The sequence below is a fragment of the Manis javanica genome, chromosome 10, assembly GCF_040802235.1.
Source record: "Manis javanica isolate MJ-LG chromosome 10, MJ_LKY, whole genome shotgun sequence".
NCBI classification, from domain to species: Eukaryota; Metazoa; Chordata; class Mammalia; order Pholidota; family Manidae; genus Manis; species Manis javanica.
In genome coordinates this window covers 67977444-67990094 of record NC_133165.1, presented here as the reverse complement: position 1 = coordinate 67990094, position 12651 = coordinate 67977444, and the positions used below count along the sequence as shown (strand labels likewise).

The 12651-nt window shown below is 43.5% G+C and overlaps 1 protein-coding gene across 4 annotated transcripts in view; it reads left to right on the top strand.

Moving 5' to 3' along the window:
• The window catches only part of PTPRB (protein tyrosine phosphatase receptor type B), a 130101-nt gene that overhangs the window by 105696 nt on the left and 11754 nt on the right, over positions 1-12651 (top strand). For all 4 annotated transcript variants that reach the window (XM_073215594.1, XM_073215593.1, XM_073215592.1 and 1 more), the window contains 11 exons: positions 95-201; positions 3093-3192; positions 4014-4097; positions 4207-4224; positions 4346-4427; positions 5000-5090; positions 5791-5867; positions 7465-7599; positions 8546-8668; positions 8853-9016; positions 10588-10723. In XM_073215594.1, the coding sequence (XP_073071695.1) occupies positions 95-201; positions 3093-3192; positions 4014-4097; positions 4207-4224; positions 4346-4427; positions 5000-5090; positions 5791-5867; positions 7465-7599; positions 8546-8668; positions 8853-9016; positions 10588-10723 (1117 nt within the window). The remainder of the gene's footprint in view (positions 1-94; positions 202-3092; positions 3193-4013; positions 4098-4206; positions 4225-4345; positions 4428-4999; positions 5091-5790; positions 5868-7464; positions 7600-8545; positions 8669-8852; positions 9017-10587; positions 10724-12651) is intronic.

Sequence of the window (12651 nt, the reverse complement as noted above, 5' to 3'; positions counted from 1 at the left end):
GGTGCCCACCCTGTTTCTCCTTGAACACATTTTCTAGTGAGCCCTATAGTGCTCAGCCACTAACGTGCACTCAAATAAATTGGTTGCTTTTCAGAATCAGCATTCGGGCTTTTACACAGCTGTTTGATGAGGACCTGAAGGAATTCACAAAGCCACTCTATTCAGACACATTTTTCTCTTTGCCTATCACCACTGAGTCAGGTAAGCCTAACTTTTCCATCTACCCACATAGTCTGCCAACTGCCATGTCACTCACAAGGGCCTCTACTGGGGAGATCAGTGACTTGGCAGGTGGTGGGGGGAACATTTATTTTCACTTGTAATTTAATCTTTATGTGGTCATGGATTTATATGGATTAGAGGAATTGCACAACTTTTGTAGAAGAATGGATTGAAAGGGGATTAATCTCAAAAAGAAGGGAGAAGTACCAGATTTTTTTTATATATTAAAAATCAATTTTTTAAAAAGTAGTGGGTAAAAAACATTCAAATCAAGAGTCTGCACAGGCTAAAACATAAGTACAAAAGGCTTTCAGTTTACATAGGAATGTATACATGCATATACGTAGAAATGCATGGGAAAAAAAGACTAGAAGAAAAAGCACCAAAATATTAACACTGAAAGTCTCTAAGTAGTGGGATTATAGGTAATTCTTTTGCCTTTGCTTATTATTTGATACTTTTACACTATAAATAATTTTAATAGACTTTGCATAAATTTATGAAACTTCTCTGGCATTTTAAAAACAAAGCCTGAGTAATAATAATAACTAATATTTACTGCCACCTTCTCTGAGGGCATACAGAGAAGCATTGTACATAGAATAATGTATCCAATCCTCACTACAACCTTTCGAGGTAGATATTATTATCATCCACATTTTAAAGGTGAGGACCTGGAACACCAAGAGGTTAAGTAACTTGCCCAAAGTAGTAGAGCTGGTATTCTGGCACTTTCTGCCTGAGCCCTTAGCCTCTGCAATATACTGCCTTGGAATATTTCCATCATACTGCAGATATCATTGTTTTTCAGTACATGGTTCCTTGATACAATTATCTGCCTGAACCTTTCCCTGTAGCCAGTGTTCTACAATGCTTGTTCTCAGAAAGTTCTTCTTCATAGCTAAAAGTTTTTCATGCTGCATGATGAAAGATGACTCAGCCTCACTAACACTCCCATCTATTTATACCAAATATAGGGATAATCTCCCACTTCCCAAACCAAAAAGGGATCAGAACACAGTTAGAAGGTTTTAGATGTTTGTTTATAATTCAATGTTAAGGAAGGGTTTTGTAAATACAGTTCTTTCCTTTTCGAAATACTGTTATGCAACAAAAATTATACGTAGCCCAATAAAGGAAGATACTAAACTTACATTCAAAAAAGAATATTAACCACATTAAAAGGAAATGATTGTGTTGATTTGATGAGTCTTATAAAGTGACATTGAATAAGCAAACCCAAGGGCTTAAAATGAAACTCCAAAAATGGATTACTCCTCAGACCTAAATGTAAGATCTCAAACAATAGAACTTTTAAAAGAAAACACAGTAGTAAATCTTTGTGACCTTGGGTTAGGAAATGGTTTCCTAGATAGGACATGAAAATTACAAGCCAGCAAAAGAAAAAAAATAGATAAATGGGACTTAATCAAAATTAAAAACTTGAGATAAGGAGAAACTATTTGAAAATCTCATATCTGCTAAGAGTCTAGCATCCAGTATATGTAAAGACCTCTTACCTTACAACTTAGTAATAAAAAGACAAAAACAAAGGGTATGAATACGCATTTTGCCAAAGAAAATATACACGTGTCCACTGGGCACATGAAAAAAGCTCAAACCATTATTCCTCAGGGAAATGCAAATCAAAAGTGCAACAGGGCACCACTTTACACCCACTGGAATGGCTATAATCAAAAAGATAATAACAAGTGTTAGCAAGGATGTGGAGAAACTGGAACCTCCATGCATTGCTTGTGAGAATGTGAAATGGTGTAGCTGCTTTGAAAAATGGTTTTGCAGTTCCTCAAAATGTCAAGCCTATAGTGAACCATCTAACTCAGCAATTCCACTCCTAATTATAAAACCAAGAGAAATGAAAATGTATGTATATCCACACAAAAACTTGTTCACAGATGTTTATAGCAGCATTATTCATAATAACCAAAAATAGAGATAACTCAAATGTCTGTCAGTGGATAAACAAAATGCGATCTATCCATATGATGGACTATTATTCAGACATATAAGGGAATGAAATACGGAATGAAATACACACTACACCATGGACGAACCTTGAAAACATTATGCCGAGTGAAAGAAGCCAATCACAAAGCTCACATATTTATGATTCAATTTATATGAAATGTCAAAAATAAGCAAATCTGTGAAGACAGGAAGTACATTAGTGATTGCCAGGGGCTGGAGGCAGGTAAGAATGGAGAAAGACTGGGAGAAGGTATGGGGTTTCTTCCAAGGGTGATGAAAAGGTTACAAAATTAAATGTAGTGTTGTTTGCAAAACTCTGTGACCATGCTAAAAATCACTGAATTTAACTATTTAAATTGGTGTATTACAGGATATGTGAATTATATTTCAATAGAGCTATTTTTAAAATGAGCTACTTTTACCTATTCACAAACTCCCAGTGGCAGTATCACACCAGATAATAAAAAGGAGGTTTTGTTAAAATAACTCAGAAATTCACTGAATTTCCTAGAGTCCCGATGCCCCGTCTTGTTTCATACAAGCGAGACAGCATTTGTATCTTGGTGGCAAACTGCCGGCCTTTATCTCAAGTGCCCTAAGCTTTACATGCAACCACAAATGAGTCCAAAATTCTTCTCTAAGCTGAACACTATTAACTTCAGAACTATAATGACCAAGCTAGCATTACAGGGTAGTAGCCGGCATTCCGTCTTCCGGGCTGCATACTCTTGGCCTTTAGATAGTAAATGCCTCCATGTGGGCACTGTGTGAATTCTTCTGTAATAAGCTTCCTGGAAGACAGGGTTGCGGTAGATCTCCTCTTGATCCTTTAGCAAAGATTTCCCTACCTGGGTCTGTTATTTCTATCTGGACTCTTATAGAGCCTTTGTTTGGAGTAATTGAAGGAGTGAGTGCTGGTCTGTTCTTAATCGGCATGCTGGTGGCCGTGGCTGCCTTGTTCATCTGCAGACAGAAAGTGAGGTGAGTACAAGGATCCCTTTGGTGACTGGGCCCACAGCTTTAAAGATACACCTGGCAATGCCTTTTAGCCCAAAAAGCAAGAACGGAAAATAATTTCACCAGATTAAATACCTTTTGTTTCTCAAGAAAAACACAGAAGTGAAACCCTAAAACCATGATTCATTTTTTTTCAGTCTCTCTACATACGACTGACAAGTTTTGCCCTAATCAAATGACTGAGGGGCCGGCTGCAGCTTCATGTGAATGTGAAATAACTCCTTTTGGACAGGGAGAAAAAAACAAAAGTTTTTGTGTGATTCGGTCTCCTCATAAAGACAGATGTCTGTAAATCATTTGCCCAAGTGCTTTTCTGAAATTCGCTGAAAAGTGTGGTTGACATCAACATTTTGTGACTTATAATGCATGCTAATTTAAGAATGGACCAGAAAGAACCAAATAGCCTATGGCCTGTGCCAGGCCCTCTTCTCCTAGGGAATTTGTTTTATCTGGTGCACAGTCATTTCTTGCATCTGAGGTTTACTGTTTTTTCTTTTAAGGAAAGTTTTATTGAGAGTGTGGGAAGTGATGATGACCTGTAGCCAAAAATCAGAAGACACATCTTCAGCTATTGCAGAGATCCGTTTCTGAGTGGGAAAAAAAGCTATTTCTTCTTTAGGTTCTTCCTCCCTCTTCCCTCCCTCAAAGAGAGGTTAGCTGAGTGTAAATCTAAATGATGCTGAAAAATCCCTATCCGCACAAACACACACAGCCTTACCATAAATGGAAAAATTTAGTTACATCAAGTCTCATCATCAGAGTGTAAATCCTCCCCTTTGTTTCAGCCACGGCCAAGAAAGGCCCTCTGCCCGCCTGAGTATTCGCCGGGATCGACCGTTATCTGTCCACTTGAACCTGGGCCAAAAAGGGTGAGCCACCACTTTTTCCTTCACATAATTTATTGTAAGATGAGCTGACGGTAATATGTGACAGGTGCTGTAACAAGGTCTTCCTTTTTCTTTTGGCTTCTCTTCGCAGTAACCGGAAGACTTCTTGGTAAGAGAGAGAATTCATTAATTACTATATTACCTGCTTTTGAAAATACAACTTAAGCTGGCCATAACATTTTCTCTTTTCTTCAGTAACTCTTTTCTTCCTATTATATTTTTTACTCTAGCCCCATAAAAGTAAATCAGTTTGAAGGGCACTTCATGAAGCTGCAGGCTGACTCCAACTACCTTCTGTCCAAGGAATATGAGGTACATCTTGGACTCCATGATGATTCCCTCAGCACCGCTGGTCCTTAGAATCTCCCTCCCAGCCTTCCCTGTGGATTCACATATTGACTGGGCTCAGGAGTTAGGGTGATGCTTAGGATCTCAGCCATAAACTCTTTTACACCTGAATCAATACCCTGGACGATATACGCCCTAGTTTCGGAGGCCAGTTCAATCTCCAGAATAGCACAGCAAAGAACGTACTACCTAGATCAGGTGCTAGGGGAGAAAGAGCAAAGCTCAGGTGCAAGCCTGATGCTGTCAGTTATTTAACCTGGTCTTTTGCTTGACTAAGAGACAGCGTGGTTTTGTGAAAAGTGCCCAGCTTTTCCCCCTGTGACCTGGGGCAAGTTAGGTATCCTGTCTGAGCGTCCTCTGCAAACTGGAGGTTAGAATACCTTCTGCAGGGTGTCGTGGGGGTCAGCGCTAATGCACAAGGCAGTCCATAAACAGCTAGTGTAACATATTCTTACATTACTGTGTCTCTCAAGGACTGTATGATTTGCTGTACTCTGTTTCATATCCTCCACTTGCAAACTTTTTTGACCTCGTAGGACTTAAAAGATGTGGGTCGAAACCAATCATGTGACATTGCACTCTTGCCGGAGAACAGAGGGAAAAATCGATACAACAATATATTGCCCTGTGAGTTTTGTGTTGAAATTTGTAATAGTCTTTTAGCCATTTCTTCTCTTTTCTGGGAATAAAATTGGGCTAAAGTATATGGTATAGCTGGATATGGAAGATCTGAGGCTCTGAGTATCTTTAAAAAAGAATGACTTGTATGTTATTGCACTTCCCTCCAGAGGAGTGACAACCAGTTTAAATTCTGGTGATGAGAGGCCTCTTCTGCCGTTGACATTTCACTGTGTGGTCCTACTGCTTCTCCTAGGAGGCCTGAGCACAGTAATAGGGTTAACAGCAAGGACCAGCCTGGGTTTATTTAAGTCTCTAGTTAGCAATTATTATATATTCGTTTATTAGCCTTACCCTATTAGGTGAGCAATAGAAGGTAGTTTTTCTGGATTAAATTCATGCCAGCAGTGAGGAGTTGCTGACCCCTGCATCAGACAAATGTCAGTGTTATGAAGGCAGAAACACAGAGGGAGCTTCAAAGAACATTTGTCTTGTTTGTTTGTCTGTGTTTATGGGCCACCTATGCAACTTGGGGTGACTTAGTTATCCTGTCTGAGCCTCATCTGTAAAATGGAGATGAGAATATACCTCTCCTGTGGGACCATTGTGGGGTCAGAGCTGATGCAGGTCAAATACCAAGCATCCAAGAAACTGTAGGAAGAACACCCGAGACTCAGTGTCAAAACTCCCTCAACCAACTCCCTTCCAGATGACGCCTCTCGAGTAAAGCTGTCCAGCGTAGATGATGAGCCGTGCTCTGACTACATCAACGCCAGCTACATTCCTGTGAGTGAGCCGCTAGCACCGCGGGCCCACCTGACACCCTGGGGGTGGCCATGTGGAGATAGCCCTCCTCCTGTAAGCTCCTGCTCTTCTCAGGTCTGGAAATGTATAGGTGTCAGGAGACCACGTGATGCCCTAACATGCAGGGCATCCAATGCAATCACTGCTAAAACCCATAATGAGCCCAGGAGGCAGTTGCAAATGTTGTTTTCTCTCCACAGTCTTCAGCCAAGAGCAAAGCTCCCTAAGGAGCAGGACCCTCACTGCTCAGGCCACCCAGCTAGGGAAAGTAACTTAGATTTTAAAAACCACAGACACAACTCAAAGGTTTTGTGAAACCTTTGAGCTCAGATTCTGGCTAGCATCTTGCCAACTTCCTGCAGCACACAGCAATGGAAAAAGCTTTAAGGTCAGACAGATCCAGGTTTGAATCCCATCTGTGCCCCTTGCTGACTGTGTCACTTCTGGGAGCCTCTGTTTCCTTTTCCAAAAAGGAAAACCATCCATGCACTTGGTAAGCACTGTATAGTCAAGTGCTGACTCTAAGTCAAACACCGGTGTGTGTACAGGCATAGGGTGAGGTGGAATCCTGACCCTCAAGAACTCTGAGCAGGGTTGGGCATCAGAAATGACAAGGCGATACCATAGGAAACAGGCTAGAGCAGTGTGTCTCCAACTCTAACATACATCCCCATGCAGGGGCCTTGTTAAAATGCTGATTCTGATTCTACAGGCTGGGGTAGGCCCTGGGTTTCTGCATGTCTAACAAGCTCTCAGCTGATCCCTCTGCTGCTGGTCTTAGGACCCTCTGTGAGTAGCAAGAGGCTAGGGGTTGCCCTGGGAGCTTGAACATCATCCAGCTGAGACAAAGGTACAGGAAGCCTCAGCAGAGCAGGCAACATACTGAAACTTCGAGAATAAACAAGGATGAGCCAGATGAGGGGCAGTGTTTGGGCTGGGAGGTGGGGGGTGGCAGAGGTGACATAATGTAGACAACCCGAGGAGAGGCGAGGAGAGAAAAAACCTCAACTTGGATCTGTAAGTAATTCTGTGTTTCTGGAGTACAGAATAAGTGGGTGAAAATATCCTAGTTCACAGAGTTATGGTTAAGAGTAAGTAAGATCTGTGAAAGCTCTGACCCATGGCATGTCACCAGGTAGATGCTCACTTAGCAGTGGTTTCTCTTCCTTAAGTTTTCTTGCATGATATCTTTTACCAGCATTTGAGTGTCACTTATCCAAATCACCACAATTCTTCAACATGAAATAGGGGAAGAGCCTGACCAAAGTCAGTCCTTCAGACAGTCTGCACACACACACACACACACACACACACATTTCTAGATTATTGCCTGAGTCCTCCACTGCCCTTTAGAATAGAACCAGCCTAGTAAGTGGGATTTGGGTGTTTTAACAATAGTTACGTGTTCCGGCCTTTGTCCTTCCTGCTCCCAAGCCTTGAATCTTCTGTTAGTATCTTTTTCTCAAGTCAGGGGCCTGGCAAAGACCAGTATATCATCCAATCTGCATAGCTAATGCTTTGTTTATAGTTCTGAAGAGGCCCATTGTTTCTGACTCTCCATATTGTAAATCCATTGCAGGGCAACAGCTTCAGAAGAGAATACATCGCTACTCAGGGACCTCTTCCTGGCACCAAGGATGACTTCTGGAAAATGGCCTGGGAACAGAACGTCCACAACATCGTCATGGTGACCCAGTGTGTGGAGAAGGGCCGAGTGAGTGAACAGTCTCCCTGACTTCTGAGCTTTGCTTTCCTTCACCTAGATGGAATTCTATCCCACCATCAAAAGCGAAACTCCCCCAAAAGCATAGGCAGCATGTGAGAACACTGTTTGTGAAGAAAGCCACTCGGTTATAGAAGGCTCTAGTAGGTGATGCCTGATTCTGGTTCTGGGTGTGCAGTTTCAGTCAAAGGCGTCGCCATTTGATCCCTGGGTTGTCGGGAGCGTCCATCCTTCCGTATATAGTGAGAGGGGCACCTTGCCAGAGTCACTGGCTCTGTTACTACTTTTAGGAGAGAAGTGAACTTCAAGCTGTCTCTGCTCACAAGGGAAAATAGATCTGGACAAATTAAACAAAGCTCTTGTACTCATAGCCTTCTGCTTTTCCTGGTGACTTTGAGGATTAAAAGAGAGATTACGTGAGAAGCACCCAGTACCTCTGGTCAATAAATATATGTTCATAATCCTTTCTCTTGCCTTTCCACATGTAAATGTGAACTTAGCTAAATGTCCGACTGTCCAAAGATTACTTGGCACATGGCACATGGTCTGGGTTAGGACAGTGGTATCAAATGTAAACAGAACAGGGACAGGAAGACAGTGCCTGCCTCTGCCCAGCTAGATCTTTCTTCAGAAAGAGGCATTGCAAGACATGGTCTGTCTGCTAGTGGAACTGAAATGCTGAGAGAACAACACAGGCCATGCGCCTGGGAGGTAGGTGAATCCAGAAGTCGGGCTTGCTCCTTGGGCTGCATCTCTGCTCATGCACAGCAGCAGCCCCTTGGCAGCACAGGCCACCAGTAGGTTAGGCAGAGGCAATGAGGAGACTGTTTTAGCAGCTGATCCACAGTCACTCCTCAGGGAGACCTTCCGAGGAGGGAAAGTCCAAGTTCATAGAGGAATCAGTTTCCAGACTCCCTTTTACTCTGTGTTGGTCTAGGTAAAGTGTGACCATTACTGGCCAGCAGACCAGGATTCCCTCTACTATGGGGACCTCATCCTGCAGATGCTCTCCGAATCTGTGCTGCCTGAGTGGACCATCCGGGAATTTAGGATATGCAGCGTAAGTCAGTTTGTTTGACTTCATCTGACAGCCCAGCTTGGGGAGCTGAAAGACGACTCTGGCCCCCGTCTCTGCTGGTTCCTCCCCTGCAGCCTCAGCCCATGGGAACTGCTGTATGGGCCCAGCCCTCACACAGGAAGCTCTGCCTTAGGCCCTTCTCTTATGACCCCCTCTGCTCTTACAGGAGGAGCAGCTGGATGCACACAGACTCATCCGCCACTTTCACTTCACTGTGTGGCCAGACCATGGTGTCCCAGAGACCACCCAGTCCCTGATCCAGTTCGTGAGGACTGTCAGGGACTACATCAACAGGACCCCTGGTGCTGGGCCCTCTGTGGTGCACTGCAGGTACCCAGCCACGCGGGGCCCATGAATGGCAGCCGGGAGTCTGAAACAAGGCATAAGCTCAGGGAATCTGGGGCATAGAGGATTTACTTGGCTGGGCCCACCAGCCTGCCTGGGCTCCGAGGAAGCCGGGACACACTCATCTCCCTTCTGCCCAATCTCTCGCCTTTTCTCAGGCCTCTTCTTTTCCATTTTCTCCACCTCCCACTTCTCTCTCACCCGCGCTCTCCATCTCTCACTCTCCCTCTTGCTCTTTTTCCTACTGTACAAAATGCAGAGTCCTTGTGTGACTTCCAGGGTCTCCAGAATAGGGCCCTATGTCAGCCTCCCAATCCACGTTCCCAGAAACTCACCTCCAACTCCTGCCAGAAAGGAGGCTGCACGTGCCTATTCTGGCCCTTGCCATTCCTACTCCTGGGAATGGTCTCATATCTCTCTTGCACTCATATAAGCCCTAACTATCCTTCAGGATCCCTGCTCTAGACCTCCCTCCAGGTCAAGGAGCATTTGCCATCTCTAGCAACCAATTTTGCTCTTAACTTTCTCCCGCTTGACTTTTCTTTGCTTTAGACTATATGCCCATAAAATCAACCTTATAAGCAATCTCTCTCTCTCTGGGGAGCCTGGTATTTACCTAATTAATGTTTGCAGCAACACTTTGATAGGCCTAACTGAATGGCACTAATAAATAAAGAACAGGGAATTGCTACTGTAAGAGAAATGTCAAATGCACTTGTTTTCTCCCAATCAGCCCAGCACCCTAGGAGCCCTGCTTTTATGTCATCAGAAGCCTGATGCTTTGAATAGGAATGTGAGGCACTCCAGAGCTTCCTGCTTTCTGAAGAATGGCAGGCATTTTCACCCAGTACCACTGGAGAATTGTTCTTCTTTACCTTATAAATATGTGCACCAAAAATCCCCAGGTTATACAATCACTGGGGGAAGCAATTTGGCAATCGCGAGTGAAGTTGAAGGTATTCACACCCCGTCACCTAGTAGTTCTGCTTCTAGATGTCAACCCTAGAGAAATCCCCATGTGTGCAACATGGTTTTTAAAGAAACAAGCTGAAAGTGATACCACTGTTTATCAGTCAGGAATGGATTCATGATAGATGAAGTTGCAGTGGTTTATGACCTCTGAAGAATTGTTAAAAGAAATTAGATCTACATGCAACAACATGGATAAATCTCAGAACACAGTTTAAGTAGAAAAGTTGGCAAAATAATACATAAAACACACTACCATTTTAGTAAATTTTTGAAACCCATAATGTAAATGTATTATTTATGGATTCACATGTATGCAGGAGAAGCATAAAAATGGTCATGGAAATCATACACACCAAGTACAGAGCAGTACTCATTCCTGGCAGGGTGGAGGAAGGAAGGAGAAGGAGCTGGAAGGCCAGTGTGCTAGTTTATATTGCTTCGAGAGAGCACACTGAGAGAAAGAAGTGGCCCTATATTCTCCCCAACTTGGGAGGCAAAAGAAAGACTGTGCTCGAGTCTCTGGCTGCAGCCTTGTGAGGCTGCTTCAATAAGACGGCTCAGCCTTCCTCCTGTGTCTCTCCCAGTGCTGGTGTGGGCAGGACTGGAACCTTCATCGCACTGGACCGACTACTCCAGCAATTAGACTCCAAAGACTCAGTGGACATTTACGGAGCAGTGCACGACCTAAGGCTTCACAGGGCTCACATGGTCCAGACCGAGGTAAGAGGTCCGGGCTGAGGCACACAGACCACGCTCCCTGTCTCCCTCCCCCAAAATGTCCAGGGTGTTAATCGGACAGGGGCAGGCAGCTATGACTCAGGAAGAGAAAGAGGACTGAATGAAGATCTTTTCTAGGCCTTGTAATTTTAAAACAAATTTCAGGGACCTTGAAGATGATGTGGGCCGGCTGCCCATCTTCTCTAGGTGTGTAGGAGGAAGGACGGATTTTTGTAGATCAGTGCATTATACATGGGGGACAGACCAGGCTGGTCCATCTTGAAGGTCTTTTTAAGACAGGCTGGTGGGTGAGCACAAGAACTTCATTTAGTAAGGAAGAAACAGATTCCCATCTCGTCCCTCCTCCCGTCCACCCTATGTCTGGAGACACCAAGGGAGTGTACGTTGATTGCAAAGGATAAATGCTTCCGTTTGCATAGTCCTTTGGCACTTGCAGGGTATTTTTGAACATGTTATCAAATTTTCACAGAAAAGCTGATAAAAGAGGTATTATTTTCCATTTCCAGGCTAGAAAACTGAACTTCAGAGGCTAAAGGGCTGGGCACAGCTATGAAATGGCTGAGCTGGGATTTGGAGAACCCCAACCAAGCCCTAAGCCTCAAGTGCATTGCCCCACAGTCTCAGGGTCAGATCTGTGCCCCCATACAGACCAGGCTTGTCATTCATTCCCCTGTATAACTGCCATGCAGGTTCTCTTACCCCTGTGTTTTTCCAAGTAACTGTAAAATCCTCTATTAAAAAAAAACAGAAACAATTCCCATGGTCAAAAAGGTGAAGAACTCTACCTGCTTGCATGTCCTCTCATATAGTCACAGCATGAAAACCATGCAGGGGGCGGGCTGTATAGAAAGGGGGTGTCCTACAATAAGCCTCCCCTAAGCTTTGTTGAACCCACTTTTCCCAAAACCACCTTGACCGTGGATTCTTTTCTTATGCAGCACATACTGATATCCTGCATAGCTCAGGTGTTTGAACACATCTGAGAAAACACTGGTGTCATTGCCTCCAGGAGGTAGTGCCCACACATGGCATCCTGTCACCACCATTGCTTGGGCGGGGAGTACTTCCACTGTAACTATACAGTCTATTTTGAATATTTCATTATGGAATTTTGTAAAAATACATGAAAACTAGGGGAAATTGTGTAAGGAATTTTCAGGTACTCAAACCCCTGCTTCTGTACTATCAGTGCTCTGTGTTCTTTTTCATCTACATCCCACGTACACTGTTCTCCTACCCCATGATCTCACTGAAACAATTTAAAGCAAATCCTACATATCAAACACCATTGCATCCTTAAATAATGTATGTGTGTGTGTGTATTCTTTTTAAAGTCATGACCACAATACCATTATCATATCCAACAATTTTAACCATAATCCCTTAATATCATCTAATACCCAGTGTCATTTAATATCCAGTGTCTAAATATCCCTCAGTATCTCAAAAATTACCTTTTATACTTTGGTTTGCATTAGAATCCAAAGCTCATGCATCGCATTTGTTTGAAGTCTCTTTTAAACTTTTTAAATCCATAATAACCCTCCCTCCAATTTGTTTCCCATGCCATTTATTTGTTGAAACCAGCTCATTTGTTCCATACGTTTTCCCATTCTGGGTGTGGCTGACTGCTTTTCCATGGTGGTAATGTATTCCTCTATCCCCATAGTTTTTGTCAACGGGTCATTAGATCTAGAGGCTCAATGAAATTCAGGCTCACTTTACCACCAAAACACCTCACAGCTGGTGCTGAGGTACTTCCTGTTGGGTCACATCACTTCCTGTCTGTGTCTCTCTCCATGCTAATGAAACTGGCAGTGACCATCCACTGTAATGTTCCCCATCAGCCTTTTCATCAAGACCTTTCAGTGGTTTGGGCAGCCATTGATGACTGTGGCTGAGTCTGTTAC